General features: G+C 41.0%; 1 protein-coding gene across 1 annotated transcript in view; it reads left to right on the plus strand.

Annotated features, from left to right (window-relative positions):
* The window catches only part of LOC126203843 (activating signal cointegrator 1 complex subunit 3), a 251,150-nt gene that overhangs the window by 136,381 nt on the left and 89,091 nt on the right, over positions 1–25,678 (plus strand). The window contains exon 22 of the mRNA XM_049938218.1: positions 21,281–21,422. Within this exon, the coding sequence (XP_049794175.1) occupies positions 21,281–21,422 (142 nt within the window). The remainder of the gene's footprint in view (positions 1–21,280; positions 21,423–25,678) is intronic.

Genomic DNA, 25,678 nt, shown 5'->3' on the forward strand with positions numbered 1-25,678 from the left:
TAGACTGTGTCTGAGTGCATTATTTTGGAGTATTTTATTATTTTATGTGGGATGTACTTGATCATAACTGGCTACAGAAACACACATACTATTCTCAATCCAATGGTGAATGATTCCAAAAGATGATGATTGAAGAGAGCAATACTGAATATCAAATCGAGTTTGAAGATTAAGTGAACACAGATTGTAGTGATGAAGTTGAAGCTTGGCAGGAAGATTCAGAAACCAAGGAAGACAACAGTTAAAATGATGAGAGAGTACTTGGCAATAATATCCATTACTATATTGGAAAGAACAGAGAGACAAAATGGAAAAATGTCCATCATCACAGAGAGAATATTGCAGAACCCACGGTGTTATTCAGAAGTATCCTGAACCTAGAGGTATGGTGCAAGCAGTGAGAATACCTTTCTGGTATGACCTCATGGTTGATGGCATTTTGTTTATTATAGTTCTGTATACAAACTAGTGTATTGATAGTGTCAAAGCTTCACTTCAGCTTGAGAGAGTTTTAAAACCAATAGGTGTTACTGAACCAAAGCCTTTGTTGATCTCTTATTTTTAGCTGGTATTAACAAAAATAAAAGACAAAGCTTAGAAGATCTGTGGGAAATTGATGAGGACAGTATTGAGGAATTTCACCTCATAATGAGTGTAAATAATGTCAAATTCATCATACAGTATCGTAGATTAGACAATCACGAATTACACAAGATAACAGCAATTAAAGAATTATTCCCTTCATTCGTACAGCACTCACAGACGCTCTATACTCTCAGAGAAAATGCTATAGTGGATGGGAAACTGGAAGGATTCTGTGAAAGATGCTGTTTTCTCCAAGATATATCCAGCAAACTAAATAACTATGACATTCCAATATTTGCTCTTGTGGATTCCCAGGTATTTTACCTATTCAATTTGGAAACATATTCTAGCACATTAAGGACTAGATAGTTTGGTTCCGACTTACCACAATGGCCAGGTATTGTGTGCTGCCTGACTTGCATGCAGCCCACATAACATAGCTGTCTTGCAGGCACTCTAATTTCCTTTCGCTACTGTCGGTTGTCTATACGCAACAATATTTTTTCAGCTAGCTGTTGTGTCTTTGCATCTGCTCATAAACCAGTTTACATCTCATCAACTTTGCATCTTTTTATTTTACACTATTAGTGTTTGAACAAAAGACACTTCTTCAAAGTATGAAACAATACTTTTTAATGCATGCAGAAAATGACCACCTTTTATAAACTGTAATTGTGATGCAGTTGTAAACTTCATGTACATGTAATCATCATAATCCACCAGCCAGATGTCTTAGTCAACCCGTCTGTGGACTGGATGATTTTAGAGTGTAATTACTATTCTATTCTATTGATCATACGAGGGTCGTCCACAGCGTAAGTTCCATTTGGTTACATAAAACAAACGTGTACAGATACAGAAAAAAATATTTATTGTACAAAAATCTAAAACTGTTAAACTGCTTTTTTACTTAGCTTCCAAAATTTTGTAGGCACTTGTCATAGCATGGCACAAGTTCTTGTATGCCTTCTGCATAGAAGGTTGCTGCCTGTGCATTCAACCATGTGGTAACATGTTCTTTCAGCTTGTCATCGTCATTGAAGTGTTGAGCACCAAGGACATATTTTAGGTGTAAGAAGAGATGAAAGTTGGTAGGAGCGAGGTCCAGGCTGTACGGAGGATGATCAAATGCGTTTCAGTGAAATTCCTGTAGGAGTTGTTTGGTCACATTCGCCTTGTGAGGTCGGGCGCTATCGTGGAAAAAAACAACACCTTTTGACAGTAATCCTCGGCACATGTTCTGTATTGCGTGGCGCAATTTCTTAATGGTCTCACAGTAACCATGTGCATTGATTGTTTAGCCTCGTGGCAAGAAATCGATCAGCAAAATGCCTTTTCTGTCCCAAAAAACGGTGCACATGACTTTTCAAGGTGTCAAGATTTGCTTAGGCTTAACCTTCATTGGGGATGAAATGTGCCTCCATTCCATTGATTGCCGTTTTGTACGTACGATACCCAAGTTTCATCCCCCGTGACTATCAGAGAAAGAAAACCATCACCTTCTTCATTGTAGCATGTGAAAAACTGAAGTGCACTGCCCATCCATTGTTTTTTGTGTTATTCAGTAAGAATTTTGGGTACCCACCATGACCAAAGTTTTCTTAATTTCTGTTTTTCAGTAACAATTTCATGAATTAGTGATCATGAGATTTGTGGGACTTCCATAGTAGGGGCACTAAGTGTAAATTTATGGTTGTGCTTAATTTTCTCTTCAGTTGTGTGAACCAGTCCATCAGTAACCACAGACGGGTGTCCACTTCGTTCTTCATCTTGCACTTAGTCACGTCCTTCATTGAACAGTCTGACGCATCTTCTAACCATTGAATCACTCGTAGCATTTTGTCCTTATACCTTGCAGATTTGCTGATGAATTTCCTTTCTTTGCATTTAGAAAACGAATCACAGATCTGATTTCACAAGCGGCGGCATTTTCAATTACGGTTGACATTATATAAAGAAGCACTACAAAGCACATGTCGGCAGCAGCGATCTGAAAATGGCGTACATGTCTTCTTCTTGAGTCAGAGTAACTGCCGTGGATAGGAATAGAAATGGAACTCACTTTGTGAATGACACTCGTATTATGTTCAAACTTAGAATTCCTACACACCAGATGTTCTAGTAGTTCTTAAATGTTTGGTACTTCCCAAAGCACACTCCCTTGTGAAGAGGTCCCTTGGAAGAGTGTTTCTTGGTCCGTGATCCGGCAATTCAACAATTTCGTCCAGTTTGTGTTTCCTCGTATCCCCTGACAGTCTTTTGAGGACAGTCCTGTTTAAGTGTTAAGAGGTGTGGAAGTTTTCCTGAGGCCTTCATGTTGTGCTCCATCATCTCCTCAGTCATTCACTTCTGGCTTCTAAATCGATAGCCAGTATTTGGCTGTCTCCAATGTAAGTGACTTGTACTTCATCTTCTTTTCAGGTCTCTTGTGTTCTACACACTACGGAGGCATTGAATAGGGCACAGGTGATCAAGGAGAGCAGGGCTTCCCAACCTGTGGTCCGCGGACCCCTTAGGGGTCCGCCGGCTCTTTCTAGGGGGTCCGCAGCCACCTTTCACCAAATCGTGTAAAATAATGAGTAAAATTATGGAATAAAAATGTGAAATGTGAAAATCAAATTCATCCCCCCCCCCCCCCCCCCCCCGGCGTGAAAAACGTGTACTTTTACTTGAAGTCGTATCCTCAAGCAGCCTTTGCGGTTCCTAAGTGACGATGTATACACAGTTCAGTGCCGGAGAATGCGGCTTCTCTGATCGACTGTTTAGCAACAATACGGGGGTCGTTTATGCGACTGCTCACGGCGCTAGATGCGCTGAAACCTTTTACGCGTGTGCGGAGCGAGCTCTGTCGACCAAACATAGCACTTGCTGGCACGTATGCAGCCCCAGGCATCATTAAATGTTAAACTTGCTTTGTCAGTGCACTACCTATTTCATAAGTCGATTTTTGACCAGTTTATTACTTCTAACATGGATCGGTGGCTGAAGTCAGGATCATTGAAGAAGGGCGCAGTTTCTCCATCGCCTTCACAACAAGGGAAGTTTTCGGTTGAAATGAATGAGGAGGGAGGACGACCAAAGGAAGACTTTACATACACTTGAACATTTTTCTTCGGATTTCACGAAAAACCACGCGCGCACACACACACACACACACACACACACACACACACACACACACACGATTGTTACAAAATATGCATGCTCCTTACACAACAGTAGCCAAATAGTGGAACTGAACAGACCATAAGTGCAAGCTTCTCAACAACGAACAGTTTGGACGTGATGTTGATTGCTCTTTGAGGAAGACAGCTCCATCGTGTGAAATTTCAATTACCAAGTAATTTTAATCAGGCTATAGTGTGTTGAACAAAGGGAGTAAATCCACTAGTAAGTGTCTGGATACAGTGGGAATTCAAATTGGGTCGTTAATTTCAAGTTGTTTTCATTGGGGTCATTGGGAACATGGCACTTCCATTAAGAAGCTTTCAGTTCCCATGGGATTTTCGCTCTGAAATTTAAAGTTACTGTGCTCTTGACTGACTAGGGGTCTGCCATGGATTTTCGAGTGAAGAAGGGGTCCGCCAGCTGAAAAGGTTGGGAAGCCCTGAAGTAGAGGATTCCCTTCTTGCTCTGTTTTACAGTCTTTCTCTGGATTGAGTAGTACAACAAATACTGGTCTGCTCTGTCTGCACCCTAAATGTATTTATTCAACTGAACGACACAGGCTAACTCACAACACCTCTCTTGCTATTTTCATTCTTCATCATAGCTCGATCTACCATGCTAACCATTTGCACCACCCGCTTGTCCTTCCAACGTTGTAAAATCACACCACCTTTCCAGTAGTACAGACTTTCCCCTTTCCTGAGATTGTGTACAACAGTTGATATCTCGGGTGGAAGTCCATTGTTGGCTCTTATTGTCCCACAGACCCTAGTCTTCCAAGCAAGCGGGTTACCATATTTACTCGAATCTAAGCCACACCTGAAAAATGAGACTCGAAATCAAGGAAAAAAAAATTTTTCCGAATCTAAGCCGCACCTGAAATTTGAGACTCTAAATTCAAGGGGAGAGAAAAGTTTTAGGCCGCACCTCCAAATCGAAACAAAGTTGGTCCATTGTAATATGAGACACAATTTAGGTTGAATGAATGACGATACAGTTACAGTAGTTTGGTTCGAGTCGTAAGCTTAGCAGTTAAGCTTTGGCAGGTACAGCTACAGTAGTTTGGTTCGAGTCGTAAGCTTAGCAGTTAAGCTTTGGTAGGTACAGCTACAGTAGTTTGGTTCGAGTCATAAGCTTAGCAATTAAGCTTTATCAGGTAGCCATTGCTATGCGTCAGGCACTCCATCCGTATTTATACGGGTACCCTTCCTTTTTCACGTGCTTCGTCTGGTTTGAATTGATTGCTTATTTTTCTTTGATCTGATAGGTGCCGTTCTCTTTGTTATAGGTGTTTACGTCACTCAAAGCTGAAAATGCATTATTGTACTGTGTCACGCATTTTTTGTTGCATTCTGATAATGAGTGTTTACGACCTGTAGCCGCTTGCGGCATGTCTTGCTTTTCTGCGTGCTACCACCGCATTCAATAAAAAAAGACAAATTGTTTCATTAGTGAAACAATGGCAAGAGACTGCTATTTGTTGTTACTTACACTGCTGCTTTCTTTGATAATGATCAACAAGAACCAAATAATAGACTGCATATGATAGAAGATGTTTTGAACGAGAGTTTAGCGAAAATTTTTCTCCGTTTGAAAATCTTTGCAGACGCCTCTTTAGTAAATTGCATTCTGCACAGAAATTAGTCATCTTAGATTTAAAAATCTAGTCACTTGTTGTGCTTCATTTCTGGCTGTATCATTATTCGGCATAAGAATAAGAGGAATATAAACATGACATGGTATGTATATTCTTCTGCTTTTGCTGTTGTCTCACTCTAGTTTCATAGTTTATTAGGCAGACAGGATTTAAATGAGATAGCAGCAAACACAAAAGAATACATGGCAAAATGTTTATATTCGCATTATTCTTATGGTGAAGAGAATACTGCATGTGATTCACAATTCATAAAAGCTCCTATTAGCAACCATCTCTTATCACAGGTAGGAAGAAATTCAGAACATAGAGTTGGCCATATTTACAAACATCCCAAACAGTCTTGCCAGTCAGATTTTCGTAGTACATTGAAATGCTGCTACATTCGAAGATGAACAATATGGAATGTATATTTACTTCGTTGGATAATGTATGAAAATGCAGTGGTCGAAACTCGGGGCGGAGGAAAAAGCTCGTCTTCCACCTTTTTTTTTTTTTTTTTTTTTTTTTTTTTTTTTTTTTTTTTTTTTTTTTTTTACTGGCACAGAGGTTTTGGCACCAGTATTTGTCCTTGTGCCTGCAAATCATGCCTGTGTAGCACTACATATATTCAACGGCAGAAGTTAGTTGTGGCGGCACCTAGCAACATTTTACAGAACTTCCGCTTACTTTGCACTCGATTCTAAGCCACAGGCGGTTTTCTGGATTACAAAAACCGAGAAAAAAAAGTGCGGCTTAGATTCGAGTAAATATGGTATCTACAGTTATCACACTGTTATGGTAGTTTTCATGACTGACATGATGCCAGATGTCTTAAGCGTGGTGACAGTACAGAAAAAATGATTTTGTCCAGTCTTTCTCTTCTGCACTATATATTTCCACATTATATATGTAACTTATTGTGGCTTCACATGACATTTGCACAAGTAGGCCATATTTCACCAGCTTTCAATGATTATACGTCCTAAACCTGTGGCGACCTCTACAGTGTATCATCAAGTGATATCTCATAGGTGGGTTCATACATACGGTCTGAAAACGATCCACAAAATGTTGGAGAACCGGGCGAACCTTACAGAGCCATATATTTCATCTGTTTCCATCAGTTGCAACTTACCAGCTGTCTCACAACAGGAGTTTTGGTTGAAGGCTCTGTGCTCCAGTATTCCTGATAACTTTTCTTTCTAAATTGTCCCTTTATGAGTATGATCACTAAAAATCATTTCATTTCAACAACTGAAATGTCTATCCACTTTAGTGTCATGGGTGATGTTTTATACGTACATAAATTCTATAGATTATATTATTTTACGAAAATATCAAATAATTTGTTACCAAAAATGCAAGTTACAATCTCTGAAATAGTACATGGATCATGGGGAACAAGTGTAAGGACTGGCTGATCTACAAAAGCTTCCAAATGTGTGACTGGATTGTCCTTAGTATAGACATTGCTTTTATCTATTCCATGTAAACGAACACCTACCTCATTGTCACTACTAGCATCACCGTCACTCACTAACATGTGCGGCTGTTTCCAGTGTTTAGTTGACATACGGAGCCCAAGCTCACAGCCACGATCACTAGTATTATCACTGTTATCATTCTCTTGTATTGCTCGATACATCCAATAATGAATCTGCAAATAAATCATGAAACATATCGTTGTCACACAAAGCACCTTGTCAGTGGTGCACCATCATGTGCGTTGACTCCTGGCGCATAAGATCACCTTCGTATAGCTGCAGATTTCACAACTATCATGATCATACAAGTGGTCAAATATACTGACACTAACATCTATACTCTTCCTACTCCACACTTTGCTAGCAAATAGTTCAGACTTTACCCATCAGAGAGTACAGTAAGCAATAAATGACACTCGTGCAAGAAAGTGGAGATTTCCATGCCCCTTCAGCTGCCATTGTTACACGGATATCTCCAGGGCACATTATCTGAGTGCAAGGTTGCAACCATGGATCGTAAAATGTAAGCAACAAACACTCAAACGATGTTCTGCGACTCTGTTAACCTATTTATCAGTCAGGTCAAAATGTGATGGCAGACAATTGGTTTATCAGTATTTCCCTGGTAGAACAGTTTGGAAGGAAAAATCTTTCTTTTGTCAAGACTATGGAGAAAAACAGACATGCGATTCCTGTGGAGCTTACTACGAGCAAAGGAAAGGCTGTCCACAATTCACTTTATGGCTTCGAGAAATGCCGTACTCTAGTTTCATCTGTTTCTAAAAAAGGGAAGTATGTGAACCTGCCATCTAGCTTGTATGAGAGTAATTTAATCAGGGTGTATACGATCCGGGAAAAACCCGGGAATTTTTTCATTCAGGAGAAAACCGGGACAAACCCGGGAATTTTTCATTGTTTTAGTTTTAAGTTAAATTTTTGTAATTTTGACTGGTAAGAACCGATACTCTAACAAAGGATATTACTGTAACCCGCTACTGCAGAATAATACTTCAACAATAAAACATAAACGAGAGAAAAAAAAACGAAAATAGCTTAAATTGCAAATGAAATCTGCCATATACAACAATGACATACATTCCTCATGCAAGCGTCTGCCAACTGCAAAATGTGTCAAAGGCTTTAGGAATACTATGCAATGCTTCATAACAACAAATTGCCTCCGATGAGTGTGAAGTCACAACTGTTTACATTAAATTCGTTTTAGCAGTTACGAGCAGGCTCATGCACAAGCGCAGTTGAGTAGCATTTGAGTAGTAGAGTCTCCCGCTTCTGGCTACAAGAATGTGGCTGTTGGCTGTGTAAGCAGTCTCAGCAAGCAGCTAGATGCTACCGGGAAAAGGGGCGCCCAATTCATATTCTTGAGGAAAAAAACTTATTTCATAAAGCGCCTACCATCCAGCGCGCGTTGGTCTATCGATTATTCGTATGATTTTGAAACGCTTCCCTGTTGGTTTTTGAACATTTTTGAACACATTTTAAGTTGATTTCTGAATGAGTCATAAGTTGATTTTTGAATGCATGCATAGTGTACGTGGTATCTCTGTCAGGAGAAGCCTCGTCACATCTAGAAATAAACTTTCTGCAGACAAAAGGGATGGGGCTATACAAGCCGAGCAGAGTAAAGCCAAACGGATGAATGCCAATCGCTGTCTGATTATGTGGTTGACTGGGTTTACAAATGATCAGTGTTGTTATAATTACTAGCGAAATCCATAGATTCAGACTACCAGAATGGAAATAAACGACTGACAGGAATAACAGGTGAGATAGATTATGTATTATCTTCTCGATGTATCCAAGAAAATGAAATTTTGACAGAAAATTTTTGACGAAATCACTACACTAGTAAGTACCAGTAGTACAGTCCCCGGCTAGCAGCCGCTTGAGTTCTATCTGGAAGTAACGCGAAAAACGTGTTGTACTAACACATAACAACACCTAACCGGAAAATAATCGCAGTATAACTAAACCTGTGACTCTGGCAGTGTTAGTGAAGTTAATCCGCGAACAAATTTTGACAATGGCAGGAATAGCTACAGAATTGGTGATGACAAGATTGTTTGTTAGAACGAGGAAGAAGAAGAAGAAGAAGAAATAGGGACATAATACAAATTATGGAAGAGTAAGACAATTCCAAATTTATATAAAAATGTCAGAGTACTACTTTTTGATCACATGCTTGAGAAATTGGTATGTATGAATGAAATGTGAAACTATTTCCTAACGTACAGATTTTTGCTTGTAATAGGCCTAATAGGCATTTGATATTGGTACTTCGTGAATTATATTCTGTCATGTTATAAAAATGGCCATTTGTGCCAAAACAGTCTCGTTTATTTGGTGTGTGTTACAAAATTGCTGCCATATTAGAAAGGCCTATTTTGTTTTATCTAGCAGACAGTTACAAAATAGACGTAATCAGATCGAGAAACCACACCAGTCGTGGGTATTATTTGTGTTAACAGCTTTTTCAATATTAGATAACGACATTTCGATTTTTCATGTAGCAAAACATTTGATGAACTTTGATGAGGTAATAGATTCTTTTGCAGAAAGGAAAGCACGCCATGTTAAGCTGTAGTAAGATTAGAAAGAAAAAAAATTCTAGGAGCTAAGGATTGAAGAAATGTATAATTTCTTGCTTACCTATTGTCTTTAGTGGTTTTATGTATCCTATATTTAATTTTATGTCACACTAAACGGCAAGTTACTAGCTAATAGGCAATGAAGAGCTCAAATTTTCTGAAGAGTTCTTGTTCTTGTTCTCCCGATTGGCATACTTATGACCAAATAAAATGTCTTACATTTCCTCGAACACACATGTTTTATGTTTCAGACTTTTCAAAAAGATGTGCGCTACAAGATGAACATGTATTTGAGAATTCAATTTTTTTTAGTATTGGCTCAGTTCCCAAATATTGTAGATCCGTGGCTGATGCGCAGAGCAGTCTGAGTTAGAGCGGGTAGTCTCCACATGACCCATGTTTACATTTAGTGATTTTGCTGTTTCCCCTTGGTTTACTCTTGCATCAAATAAAAACAAAACGGATGTCTGTGACCGGGAGCTATCAAGTGAATTAAAATACATTCGCATAATTACGGAAGGCTAAAATGTTTCATTAGTTTCAGATTTTATTTTATTTCCAGCTTTCCAACAGTCAAGCATTAATTGCATTGCAGAACAATGAAGTTATTTTCATCTATTTGCTAAAGAAATTTGACTTTTATAAACCTCTTCTGCAGAGACAGTCAATGTATTTGAAACAAAATGTTTAATTCCACAGTACTGGCTAGTTTCAACTGTTCGCTGCATTTCAAGTGGATGTTTTCATTTTCTAGCACGTATGGCATTATGCCATAATAAAGAACCAAACATGATATAATACAGTACTGGTGCTCCAAGAAAATTTACATTCCGAAAACCACACTGAAAAGCTTAATATCAGGTCGAGGTCTACTTCATTGGGAATCTGGACATACAAATGTGCACTTGAAGTATGCACTTTAAATGTGCACATTTTAATATGGTTCACGGAATTCCGATGCTCTTGGAGTATCGTCTGATGTCTTGTTTCTTTTATGACATAAATTATGATCTTTCAATGTTATACGCGTGCGTAGATACGGGTTTCCTGCATCATGATAGCTGCGCAAGCGCGGTGTCGCCTGTTACCTGTGCTCTCTGGCAATGAACCTATTTCTAACAAACAGGTCTTGGCAAAATATTGCGAATAGTGGTTTGAAAAGTGTTACTTTCAAAGTAAATATACTTTTACGTAACTTGAACTATGTGCAAGAATGTACCATGAACTTATTAAATCGCAGAGGGTTTGACTCTCATTTAAAAATCAACTCTTTGATGACGAGCCATTTAAAAGAATTTTGAACCCTGAAGATCAGACATTTATGTCATTATTAAAAATTTTACTGGCACATTTGTGTAATGTATCTTAAAGTGTAACACGCATGAAAAAGATCAACATTATATGCGAAAGCTTAGCTTCTCTTGCAGCTTATTAACGTTAGAGACCAATATTATATGTGAAAGCTTAGCTTTTCTTATAGCAACACTGTGTATATTAGTTTAAACTATTAACTTTCCCTGTTTGTGTTCGTGCTGACTACATCACGTGTCCTATGCTCTGAATATCCACTGTCATCGGCTGGCGAGATCATGTGACGTGAGCTATGACTGGCTTACAAAAGCACATCGCAATCTCAATTTCAATGATTCGGAAAGTAACATGCGGTGTTCAGTGGAATTCCAGTTTATACTTTAGTAATACAAAAATACGCAGCATACATGTTGCTGCACATCAAAGATATTTCCAAAACGTGTCTTTTTCCCTGAGTTTCCTTTTCTAAAGTGCCGGGAAATTCTACGCCCGTGTATAAAACCACAACCATTTGAAAGACTGATAAGGGAAAATATACTGTCACTTAACACGGAAGAAGTGTGTTTTCACCCAGGAGAAAGTGTATTTTTAACCAAGAAATCCGGGAATTGTTTTTCCTTGCCCGCATATACAGCCTGTTAATGGATACTGACACTGCAGATGAACAACACTGTAAATAAACAGAAGCCATCCATTATAAGGTTTTATGATGGTACGAAACATGGAGTTGACACTATAGACAAGTTGACTGCTCCATACAGTGTTGCAGGAAATGTGTGCTGTTGTCTGCAATTATATGTTTTACAGTGGCCAATATGAAGTCACATCAGTGTACATGTAATATTTTTTGACAAAAATGAAAATTGTGTTAGGAGAAAAAGCATTTCTGAAACAACTATATCTTGGTTTAGTTTTGCCTCCTTAGCTTAGAAGTAGTTTGGAGATCTCAGGAATTAACATGTATCTTCAGCAGACGCTAACACATTGTAGGCCAACATGTTAAGGGGAAGCATAACAATTGCATAAATGAAGAAAATGAAACTGGGGTCAGTATGAAAAAATTTTTGAAACCTGCAGAGTAAAGAAAAAACTCGCCAAGTGTTATTGCAAAACACGTCAAAATACAAACTGTTCTATGCACACTGAAATTTTTTGCTGTGACTGCAGTAAAATTTCTAATTTGTTTGTTCAGTCCAACAGATTATGAGACAAAGGAATGATTAATATTTCTGTTGTTGTGTTCTTGCATCATCTTTGCCTTTCTGCAAAGATATTTGCCATTTGAGGTATTCAGTCTGTGGTGTCACCGCCAGACACCGCACTTGCTAGGTGGTAGCCTTTAAATTGGCCGCGGTCCATTAGTATACGCCGGACCCACGTGTCGCCACTGTCAGTGATAGCAGACCGAGCGCCACCACACGGCAGGTCTAGAGAGACGTACTAGCACTCGCCCAGTTGTACAGCAGACTTTGCTAGCGAAGCCACACTGACAAATACACTCTCATTTGCTGAGACGATAGTTAGCATAGCCTTCAGCTACATTTGCTACGACCTAGCAAGGCGCCGTATTCAATTGATATTGAGATTCTATTAATGTATCATCAAGAGCGATGTTCTACAAATGTGGATTAAAGTTAAGTATTCCAGAAGCTACGTACTTTTCTTTATAGCATTCATTACGTATCCTGTTTCAGACCTCACGCCAGCCTGCGTGAGTTTAAGCGTGTGCCTTTCGGCTTCCTCTCATTGTGTCTAGGTTGTCTTGTCTAGACACAACACAGTCAGTAAAATTTAATTAAAAGAAAGCTAGTGAATAAGTGATGTGGTCAATTTGGTACACCACATTCAATCTCATTGCAGAGAACACTACAACTAATGGAAGGTTAAGTGGTGTGCTTTAATTGCATTTTTAAACTTGCTTGTTTTGGTTATCTATTTTGGCAGTATGTTGGAGTTTAGTTTCCCAGTGGAAAACATTGTTTAGAGTGCAAGCTAATTATCTGGCTCTTCTTCTCTGATCATGAATTAGAGTTGTAAGTGTAGTAATTAAAACAAAAAGTGTATGCTGTGATTCATGCTGGGGGCACAGCAGCCATTATAATTCATGTTCAGATTTACAGTCGCAAGTCTCATATTTTCTTACTTATTGGTCAAATGTTTGTGCAAGGTGAAATCAAAAACTCCCTATAAATTACACAATTTAAAAAAAAAAAAAAAGAAAAGAAAAGAAATGTTAATTGAAACTTCCTGGTGGATGAAAACTGTGTGCTAGACTGAGACTCAAACCTAAGACCTCCACCTTTCATGGGCAAGTGCACTACCACAGAACTACTCGAACATGTTTTACAACCACCCTTACACCTTTACTTCTGCAAGTACCTCATCTCTTACCCTCCAAACTGCACAATAGTTGTGCTTCACACCTAGCAGCCCAGGAAGAAAGGATATATATTCAGAAGATAGGACATGAGGTACTGGTGGGAATAAAGCTTTGAGGATGGATCGTGTGCCGTGATGGGATGGCTCAGTCAGTAAAGCTCTAACCCAAAAAAGGCAAAGGTCCCAGTTTTGTGACTCGCTTTGGAATACAGTTTTAATCTGCCAGGAAATTTCAAATCAGCAGTCACTCTGTTGTAGAGTAAAAATTCACTCTAGAAACGATTCCCCAGTCTGCAGCTAAGCTACGTCCTACGCAAATCCTTTGTTCCAACAGTGTTTGTCCCACAAGGTTTGCTATAGAACTTCAGTGAAGTTTCCGCAAAAGGCAAAGGTCCCAGGGTTGATTCCCAGACCAGCATACAGTTATAATCTGCTAGGAAATTTCAAATCATTGCTCACTCCACTGTAAAGGGAAAATTCATTCTGGAAAAGATTTAATTGTTTCAAAGTATTAGAGTAATTAAGAAAATTCCCCTAGTAAAATATCCTGTAATTCTCTTCAAATTCTAAGTTAAACATTGACCTTTAAACTCTCAGTCAACACCTCATTTGCTTTCTTTTGATGTATATACTGTTAATAATAATAAAACACTGGTGGATATTTTAATAAATTATATTTTATGCTTCTTGAGCAAAACATGAAATTAAAAAGAATCTAGGAAAAAAGGTCAGATGTTTTGTGAAAAGATTTGCCTAAAAGTAAGGAATAAATAGATTAGAGAAACGTTTGACACATCTTTGAATGATGATCAAAATTATGTTCAGCAAATGAGATGCTGAATTGAAAATTTAAAGTTCAGTGTTTAAGTTAGAATCAAAGAATTTTAATGAGAACTAGAGAATAATTGTCTGATGGACTATGTAGACCTTGCAGTCTTTCAAAAAATTTTCAGAAGAGTCCAACAAATATCAGGAAATAGAATGCGTGAGCCACCAGAAATAATGTCTCTGTTTCAAGTGCTCTTGACATCATTGTTCGCTCACTTCTTTCCAATAAAAAAATATATATAATACACACATCAAAAAAAAATAATTTTGAATCACCTCGTTTCTGAGAGTTCCAGAACCTGTAGAGAAAATTGGAATAGATATCAACATAAACATCATTTCTGCCCTTTTTATTGCTCATGAAAACATTACATGTTGTGCCACGATACAGCGAGGCCTTCAGAGGTTGTGATCCAGATCGCTGTACACACCAGTACCTGTAATACCCAGTAGCACATCCTATTGCATTGATGCATGTTTATATTCGTCGTGGCATACTAGCCACAAGTTCATCAAGGCACTGTTGGTCTAGATTGTTCCACTACTCAATGGTGACTCGGCGTAGATTCCTCAGAGTGGTTGGTTAGTAATGTCGTCCATAAACAGCCCTTTACAATCTATCCTAGGCATGTTTGATAGGGTTCATGTTTGGAGAACACACTCACCACTCTAGTTGAGCAATGTCATTATCCTGAAAGACGTCATTCACAAGATGTGCGCGATGGGGGTGCAAATTATTTTCCATGAAGACGAATGCCTTGCCAATAGGCTGCCGATATGGTTGCACTATCGGTTGGAGGATGGCAGTCAAGTATCATACAGCCATTACAGCGCCATCTGTGACCACCAGCGGCGTACGTTGGCCCCACATAATGCCACCCCAAAACATCAGAGAACCTCCATCTTGCTGCACTCGCTGAACAGTGTGTCTAAGGCGTTCAGCCTGACCGGGTTGCCTCCAAACACGTCTCCGACGATTGTCTGGTTGAAGGCATATGCGACACTCATCGGTGAAGAGAACATGATGCCAATCCTGAGCAGTCCATTCGGCATGTTGTTGGGCCCATCTGCACCACACTGCATGGTGTTAGGTTGCAAAGGTGGACCTCGCCATGGACATCAGGAGTGAAGTTGCACATCATGCAGCCTATTGCACACAGTTTAAGTCATAACACAATGTCCTGCGGCTGCACGTAAAGCATTATTCAACATGGTGGTGTTGCTGTCAGGATTCCTCTGAGTCATAATCCGTAGGTAGTGGTCATCCACTGCAGTAGTAGCAGCCCTTTGGCGACCTGAGCGAGGCATGTCATCAATAGTTTCTGTCTCTCTGTATCTCCCCCATGTCTGAATGACATTGCTTTGGTTCACTCTGAGATGCCTGGACACTTTCCTTGTTGAGAGCTCTTCCTGGCACAAGTAACAGTGCGGATGTAATCTAACCGCGGTATTCACCATCTAGGCATGGTTGAACTACAGACAGCACAAGCCGTGTACCTCCTTCCTGGTGGAAAGACTAGAACTGATTGGCTGGTGGACCCCCTCCGTTTAATAGATACTGCTCATGCGTTGTTGTTTGCTGTTTACCTCTTTGAGCGAGTTTAGTGACATCTCTGAACAGTCCAAGGGACTGTGTCTGTGATACAATATCCACAGTCAACATGTATCTTCAGTAGTTCTGGGAACCGTGGTGATGCAAAACGTTTTTTGATATACTCCTGGAAATGGAAAAAAGAACACATTGACACCGGTGTGTCAGACCCACCATACTTGCTCCGGACACTGCGAGAGGGCTGTACAAGCAATGATCACACGCACGGCACAGCGGACACACCAGGAACCACGGTGTTGGCCGTCGAATGGCGCTAGCTGCGCAGCATTTGTGCACCGCCGCCGTCAGTGTCAGCCAGTTTGCCGTGGCATATGGAGCTCCATCGCAGTCTTTAACACTGGTAGCATGCCGCGACAGTGTGGACGTGAACCGTATGTGCAGTTGACGGACTTTGAGCGAGGGCGTATAGTGGGCATGCGGGAGGCCGGGTGGACGTACCGCCGAATTGCTCAACACGTGGGGCGTGAGGTCTCCACAGTACATTGATGTTGTCGCCAGTGGTCGGCGGAAGGTGCACGTGCCCGTCGACCTGGGACCGGACTGCAGCGACGCACGGATGCACGCCAAGACCGTAGGATCCTACGCAGTGCCGTAGGGGACCGCACCGCCACTTCCCAGCAAATTAGGGACACTGTTGCTCCTGGGGTATCGGCGAGGACCATTCGCAACCGTCTCCATGAAGCTGGGCTACGGTCCCGCACACCGTTAGGCCATCTTCCGCTCATGCCCCAACATCATGCAGCCTGCCTCCAGTGGTGTCGCGACAGGCGTGAATGGAGGGACGAATGGAGACGTGTCGTCTTCAGCGATGAGAGTCGCTTCTGCCTTGGTGCCAATGATGGTCGTATGCGTGTTTGGCGCCGTGCAGGTGAGCGCCACAATCAGGACTGCATACGACCGAGGCACACAGGGCCAACACCCGGCATCATGGTGTGGGGAGCGATCTCCTACACTGGCCGTACACCACTGGTGATCGTCGAGGGGACACTGAATAGTGCACGGTACATCCAAACCGTCATCGAACCCATCGTTCTACCATTCCTAGACCGGCAAGGGAACTTGCTGTTCCAACAGGACAATGCACGTCCGCATGTATCCCGTGCCACCCAACGTGCTCTAGAAGGTGTAAGTCAACTACCCTGGCCAGCAAGATCTCCGGATCTGTCCCCCATTGAGCATGTTTGGGACTGGATGAAGTGTCGTCTCACGCGGTCTGCACGTCCAGCACGAACGCTGGTCCAACTGAGGCGCCAGGTGCAAATGGCATGGCAAGCCGTTCCACAGGACTACATCCAGCATCTCTACGATCGTCTCCATGGGAGAATAGCAGCCTGCATTGCTGCGAAAGGTGGATATACACTGTACTAGTGCCGACATTGTGCATGCTCTGTTGCCTGTGTCTATGTGCCTGTGGTTCTGTCAGTGTGATCATGTGATGTATCTGACCCCAGGAATGTGTCAATAAAGTTTCCCTTTCCTGGGACAATGAATTCACGGTGTTCTTATTTCAATTTCCAGGAGTGTATGTGTGTGTGTGTGTGTGTGTGTGTGTGTGTGTGTGTGTGTGTGTGTGTGATAGAGGGAAACCTTCCACGTTGGAAATATATATATAAAAAACAAAGATGCTGTAACTTACCAAACGAGAAAGCGCTGGTAGATAGACACAATAAAAAAACACACAAACACACACACAAATTTCAAGCATTCGCAACCCAAGGTTGCTTGATAAGGAAAGAAGGAAGGAGAGGGAAAGACTAAAGGATGTGGGTTTTAAGGGAGAGGGTAAGGAGTCATCCCAATCCCGGGAGCGGAAAGACTTACCTTAGGGAGGGGGGAGAACACCAGAATTCCAGTTGCTTTCTAGTTCACCTTTATCTCTCCCCATATATTTTTATTTTCACTTTAGCCTCATGTTACACTTTCCAACTTCTAATACCACGTCACCCTCACAACATCCCCACAATAACCCCATTAAGTTTTATATACATTCCCTCCACACACATGCCTTCGCCCTAGCCAGATTACACTCCCATACTTTATTTACTCAGGCTTGTCTGACATTTGGCATTACCCCCAAAGGCCTCACACTTAAAGTTCCCATCTCTGGCTGTAACCCTTCTTTCCATCAGTCCCTATACCAGTTCCAAACCGAACAATCCATAGCCCTCACCTGCCTAATCCTTCACCTACACATCAACTCAGCCTATGAACACACCCATCAACTCCTATCCCTAATCAAAGTCCTCAATCTTTCCTCTCCCACATCCACCCCGGCTGTTCAGAACATCCTCCTACAGGCCAACTGCAAATTAGAACAGCATGCCACCCTCCACCTCAAAAAACTATCCAATCTACTGGTTTCCCACATCCAGAAAGGCAACTCACTCACCCTCCGCAACCTTTCCAACAAACCTCAACCTCTTCTCATTTCACACAGACCCAGTCTCTCCCATCTACTCAATCTCCCACTTCCAGCTCCACTCCCCCCAAAACCTTAAAATTCTAGTCAACACAATCTGGAACCACAACACCCCAATTCAGTAGTTAACCTTTCCTCCAAACCTCTCTCCCAATCCGAAACCTCTGTCATATCCAAAGGCCTCACCTTCAGCCCTACTCCCAGATTCAACCAAACAGCCCTTGTCAAAGATTTACTGTCCTTCACTCATAGTATCTGCTGGAAATATCGCTTTGCCACAAAGAAAAATAATCTTAATCCTACTCCTAATGATCCAACTCCCCAAGACACTATCCAAATTGAACTCTGCCTGGAACAGTTCCGTCCTCTGTCACAGCGGGACCCACCTCCTCTTCCTCAAAATCACCCTCTCCAAACCTTCCAGAAATTTCTCACTTCCAGCCTTGCCTCTCAATCTTTCTTGAAAAACCTTAATTCTACTCCCAACATCACCACAGCTGAAGCCCAGGCTATCCGTGATCTGAAGGCTGACCGATCCATCGTCATTCTTTCGGCTGACAAGGGTTCCACGACAGTGGTACTTGATCGATGGGAGTATGTGGCTGAGGTACTGCGTCAGCTTTCAGACAACACTACATGTGGCTGAGGTACTGCGTCAGCTTTCAGACAACACTACATACAAAGTTTGCCCAGGTAATCCCATTCCTGATGCCCAAGCTGAGCTTCAAGGAATCCTCATAACCTTAGGCCCCCTACAGAACCTTTCACCTGACTCCATCAACCTCCTGACCCCACCGACCACCCGCACCCCTACCTTCTACCTACTTCCTAAAATTCACAAACCCAAACATCCCGGTCACCCCATTGTAGCTGGTTACCAAGCCTCCACAGAAAGTATCTCTGCCTACGTAGATAAACACCTTCAACCCATTACATGCAGTCTCCCATCCTTCATCAAAGATGCCAACCACTTTCTCGAACGCCTGGAATCCTTACCCAATTCGTTACCCTCCAGAAACCATCCTTGTAACCATTGATGCCACTTCCTTATACACAAATATCCCACACATCCAGGGCCTTGCTGTGATGGAGCACTTCCTTTCACACCGATCACCTGCTACCCTACCTAAAACCTCTTTCCTCATTACCTTAGCCAGCTTCATCCTAACCCACAACTTCTTCATTTTTGAAGGCCAGACATACCGATAATTAAAGGGAACAGCCGTGGGTACCAGGATGGCCCCCTTGTACGCCAACCTATTTATGGGTCGCTTAGAGGAAGCCTTCTTGGTTACCCAGGCCTGCCAACCCAAAGTGTGGTACAGATTTATCGATGACATCTTCATGATCTGGACTCACAGTGAAGAACAACTCCAGAATTTCCTCTCCAACCTCAACTCCTTTGGTTCCATCAGATGCACCTGGTCCTACTCCAAATCCCATGCCACTTTCCTCAACGTTGACCTCCATCTGTCCAATGGCCAGCTTCACACATCCGTCCACATCAAACCCACCAACAAGCAACAGTACCTCAATTATGACAGCTGCCACCCATTCCATATCAAACAGTCCCTTCCCTACAGCTTAGGTCTTCGTGGCAAACGAATCTCCTCCAGTCCTGAATCCCTGAACCAAATACACCAATAACCTGAAAACAGCTTTCGCATCCCACAGCTACCCTCCCAACCTGGTACAGAAGCAAATAACCAGAACCACTTCCTCATCCCCTCAAACCCAGAACCTCCCACAGAAGAACCCCAAAAGTGACAGGATACTTTCCAGGACTGGATCAGACTCTGAATGTGGCTCTCCAGCAGGGATACAACTTCCTCAAATCCTGCCCTGAAATGAGATCCATCCTTCATGATCTCCCCATTCCACCCAGAGTGTCTTTCCGCTGTCCACCTAACCTTCGTAACCTCTTGGTTCATCCCTATGAAATCCCCAAACCACCTTCCCTAGCCTCTGGCTCCTACCCTTGTAACCGTCCCCGGTGTAAAACCTGTCCTATGCACCCTCCCACCACCACCTACTCCAGTCCTGTAACCCGGAAGGTGTACACGATCAAAGGCAGAGCCACGTGTGAAAGCACCCACGTGATTTACCAACTGACATGCCTACACTGTGAAACCTTCTATGTGGGAATGACCAGCAACAAACTGTCCATTCGCCTGAACAGACACAGGCAGACAGTGTTTGTTGGTAATGAGGATCACCCTGTGGCTAAACACGCCTTGGTGCACGGCCAGCACATCTTGGCACAGTGTTCCACCGTCCAGGTTATCTGAATACTTCCCACTGACACCAGCCTATCAGAACTCCGGAGATAGGAACTTGCCCTTTAATATATTCTCTCTTCCTGTTACCCACCAGGCCTCAACCTCCGTAAATTTTCAAGTTGCCGCCCCTCATACATCACCTGTCATTCAACATCTTTGCCTCTGTACTTCCGCCTCGACTGACATCTCTGCCCAACCTCTTTGCATTTACATGTGTCTGCCTGTGTCTGTATATGTGCGGATGGATATGTGTGTGTGTGTGTGTGTGTGTGTGTGTGTGTGTGTGTGTTTGCGCGAGTGTATACCTGTCCTTTTTCCCCCTAAGGTAAGTCTTTCCGCTCCCGGGATTGGGATGACTCCTTACCCTCTCCCTTAAAACCCACATCCTTTTGTCTTTCTCTCTCCTTCCCTCTTTCCTGATCATGCAATCTTGGGTTGCGAAAGCTTGAAATTTGTGTGTTTGTTTGTGTGTTTTTTATTGTTTCTATCTACCAGCACTTTCTCGTTTGGTAAGTTACAGCATCTTTGTTTTTTGCTCTTTAAATGCATCAACATATGAGCATTCCAGTTGATAAGGTTCTTTTTTTTATTATTTTAAATATTTAAACACGTGATTTTGCAAAGTAATGATAACTAAATTTTTGCTTCAGTGTTTTTATTGGTACACAAGATTTCGAGCATCATTCAAAGGTGTGTCAGATGTTTCTCTAATCTGTTTCTTACTTTTATTAAAAACTTTCCACAAACATTTGTCTTTTATTTTCTAAAAATATTTTTACTTATTTTCCTAGTCAGAGGTAAGCATCTTGATATTAATTACTATAGTAGCAATATCTGAGGATGCTGGTGCCTGATGAGCAAAAGTTATTGAAATAAGAGTCTACCTCTGGCTGTTCATTTGTACACTGATGATTTTATTAATATTGTCACAAGATTGAGAACTGCACTGTACTACATAGTTGTGTCATTGTAGGTATTCTTTTGAGGCACAGCAAAATGGGACACATTGTGAAGCGCTGTGCAGAGGAATTCCCGATGGTCGACCTGGTGGCAAACCTCCAGCCCATCACACGCACTGTGCTTCGCATCCGCCTGCAGGTCATGGCAGACTTCAGGTAAGGCAGTTGGTGTCCTTATATCATCTCATTGGTAAAATTATCTTAGTCTCTTGCATTCTGTGCTCTCTTTAGCACTTTGTCTAGTGCCCATCTGCATGTGGCAATGAAAAATAATTAGACATGATCATAATGTGTTACATGTGTGCCAGAAGAAGTTGCCATAAATATAACTGTACCATGACCAGTGCTGTATTGCTGTCTACCATACATGCATAATGTATGATACTGCGTTCCTCAAGCTGTTTGTATACAAAATCTTCCAGCTTTGTATGATTCTAATTTGAACTGAATTTGCTGTTTAATGACAATAGGGTCATTCCACATCAAGTGATCTAACTTTAGAAATGTTCCCCACCTGACTACCTCAAATTTTATTTAAATTGTATGTGTAGATTTACTGAATGACTGAAGACAGATGTGCAAATTTCTTGCTCACCAGTTTTAATACTTTGGGAGTAGGCACCTCTTGCATCACTTGTATGTTTATGATTTTTGACATGTAGAGGATTACTTAAAAAAACCTTCATGGGGCCACAGCTGGTATACTTAACCTATTTAGAGGGACCCTACAGTTCCCTGTTCTATGGCACAAGTCTAGCAAGTTGCAGCCTAGTTTGTCATAGAAACTTAAGTCTGGTGCTTGCCCCCCACATGATTCAGAATCATGAAACCATAAACAGTTCTTAGAAAAATTCATTGAAATTCTGTGAGCAGTACTGATCTAATGATTATATAGGGTTTCGAAAGTGTGTGACTGGATTGAGGATTCATTGGTAGGGAGGATGCAGCATGTTGTTTAAGGATGAGAGTCATGGCTAGAAGTAGAAGTAAAATCAGTTGTGGCCCAGAGTAGTGTATTGGGATCCTTGCTGTTCATATTGTATGTTAATGTTCTTGCAGACATTATTAATAGTAACCACAGGCTTTTTGCAGATTATGCAGTTATCTATGATGAAGTACAATCTGAAAATAGGTGTGCAAATATCCAATCACATGTTCATAGGATTTTAAGTTGGTGCAAAAATTGGAAACTTGCTTTAAATGTTCTGAAATGTAAAACTGTGCACTTCACAAAATGAAAAAAATGCAGTATCCTCTGACTAAAACATCAGTGAGCCACAATTGAATCGGTCATTTTAGAAACAGCATAACTCCACTAAATGTGCTCCATCCTTTTTAAACCTTATATAGGTGAGTAATTTAACATACAATATAATCTCCAGCTTCTGGTAGAGCCAAAGAAACTGTGCTCAGAGTGATTGGAGTTATGTTTCTTTTCTCTCTCTCTCTCTCTCTCTCTCTCTCTCTCTCTCTCTCTCTCTCTCTTAAATTAACTAAAATTCTTGTGAAAATTTATCACAGAAACATGCTATTGTAATCAACTTTGCTATTGTAATCAACTTAATAATAATTTTACTTTCAAAAGTTATGAAACATATAAAAACTGATTTATACAACAAACTTACACAAATGTATGACATTAGTAATAATTATCTTTAACATTAATAAGAGGCATCTGTCATTTTTTTAAAAAACTACACAACAAAAAAAACTTATTATGTTATGACTTGGCAATGCAAATGCAGAACTGAAAACAATTACTTCAGATTATCAATGATTGTACATAATTTCAACCTAAAATTGCTGATATTCTTCAGGGATGTACTGCAAGATCTTCTTGAGGTCAGCATTGTTTAGCTTCAGGGATTGACAGTTGTCTATTGTATGCCCTTGTTTGCAGTACACACACATTTTGCTTCCCAGTACACTGTAGGATGAATGTGTGTTCCACAGTTGTGTTGATGAATGATGATGCAAATATTGCCCCAGATGCTGACAAGGGAACCTCCCCATCGCACCCCCCTCAGATTTAGTTATAAGTTGGCACAGTGGATAGGCCTTGAAAAACTGAACACAGATCAATCGAGAAAACAGGAAGAAGTTGTGTGGAACTATGAAAAAAAAAAAGCAAAATATAAAAACTGAGTTGTCCATGCGAAAGATAGGCAACATCAAGGAAAGTGTGAGGTCAGGAGCGCCGTGGTCCCATGGTTAGCGTGAGCACTTGCGGAACGAGAGGTCCTTGGTTCAAGTCTACCCTCGAGTCAAAAGTTTAATTTTTTATTTTCACACAATTATCAAAGTTCAGGCACTCACACATAATCAACTTCGCTCTCCAAAATTCCAGGACAGGTTCAGATTTGCTTGGACATATGCAGGATTTGACGGTCTACACACGGAAAAATTTGAAAACGTTAAAAACATATGTTTTGACAGAGCACAGGGAAAACTGTACGACTGTGAAACTGTTGCATTCATTTGTTGCAGTTTATGTGACAAACCCTTATGTTTTCATCACTTTTTTGGGAGTGATTATCACATCCACAAGAAAACCTAAATCGGGAAAGGTAGAAGAATCTTTTTACCCATTCGCCAAGTGTACAAGTTAGGTGGGTCGACAACATATTCCTGTCATGTGGAGCACATGCCGTCACCAGTGTCGTATAGAATATATCAGACGTGTTTTCCTGTGGAGGAATCGGTTGACCTATGACCTTGCGATCAAATGTTTTCGGTTCCCATTGGAGAGGCACGTCCTTTCGTCTACTAATCGCACGGTTTTGCGGTGCGGTCACAAAACACAGACACTAAACTTATTACAGTGAACAGAGACGTCAATGAATGAACGGACAGATCATAACTTTGCGAAAATAAAGAAATTAAAATTTTCACTTGAGGGAAGACTTGAACCAACGACCTCTCGTTCCGCAGCTGCTGACGCTAACCACGGTACCACGGCGCTCCCGAGATCACACTGTGCTTGATGTTGCCTATGTTAGACATGGACTACTCAGTTTGTATATTTTGCTTCTTTTTTCATAGTTCCACACAACTTCTTCCTGTTTTCTCGATTGATCTGTGTTCAGTTTTTCAAGACCTATCCACTGTGCCAACTTATAACTAAATCTGAGGGGGGTGCGATGGGGAGGTTCCCTTGTGAGATGAGTACTTGAAATGCTGTAATGTTGTTATCTGAAATGCAGTATGGTTGTATCTTGAAAGATTCTCACCTTCCAGTGAATGCACTATCTTTTAATATAGAGGAGGCCACCAGTCCTTGAAGTTAATTACATCTTCAACACCTACCAGGGAGTCTCGACTTTACTATTATCACGAGTCTTGACTTTACTATTATCTCACATACTTCTTTTAGAAGATAAATTCAATCGTGCTTTGACAAAAGCCTCTTCACAGCACCAAAATCATGGTCATGTCCTCTCAGGGGAAAGAAGTGCTGGATTTAGTTGAAACACTCTGTTTCTACAAGAGCCATTAAAAACTATACTATGGTGTGATTTCTGTTTTGACCACCACATCTATCACTGAAGAGGTGCAGTCCCTTCACACGCTTTGGAATACAATTATCTATGTAATGCAGAAGGAAGAAAGCTACTTCATTTGGTCCTTTGCTAACCTGTGTATCATCATAGGTGTAAAAATGACCACCTCCTGATTTTGGATTATGAATTTCAAAAAGTTGAGGGTTAACTACTGAAGATAAAACACCACCTACACCGGAATATTAGACAGTGAAATATTCTGCATGCAGTCAGATTTTATAACAGCCAGATCCTCCATTTTCCTTGCTTGAATTTGTGGAAGCTTGAAAAGTATTGTAAAATTTTTTAGCTCTTCTTTTGTATATCATTAATGCTGCTTCAGCAACCTTCTTTGCCTTCTCGTTAAAGAATGGGGTTTTTGCATGTACAGCAGGTATCTACATGAGGCCTCCCAAAACTGAGGTGAAAATGCTCTTTGAAGTATTTGGCATAATACTGATATGTAATATCTACATCAGGATGTTTTTCTTTAAACATGTGAAATTTAAGTTCCATGTTTGACTTTGCATCAAGGTAATTTTTTAGCTAGGAGGAATAGTGAGTATGTTTTCATGGAAAAGACTCAATGTGTTGATGAATGAGCATCTTAATTTTGACAGACTTTGAATTTGCAGTGGGATTTTCTCCTTTTAAATCAACTGGAAACTTACAGCTGTCAACAATTCTTTTAGATGACTGTGTCTTCTGTCACCCTTGAGACCATGGAAAGCTGTAAATGCCTTCTGGGAGAACTCTTTCCTTTCATCATTTAGTATGATGAAGTACTTAAAAATTTTTAGGTAGACAAGGTCTTTGTAAATTGTTACAGGTGATGAGATCTTGTAAGTATATACCCTGTTTGTCTTTGCTCTT

The sequence above is a fragment of the Schistocerca nitens genome, chromosome 9 (assembly GCF_023898315.1).
Source record: "Schistocerca nitens isolate TAMUIC-IGC-003100 chromosome 9, iqSchNite1.1, whole genome shotgun sequence".
NCBI classification, from domain to species: Eukaryota; Metazoa; Arthropoda; class Insecta; order Orthoptera; family Acrididae; genus Schistocerca; species Schistocerca nitens.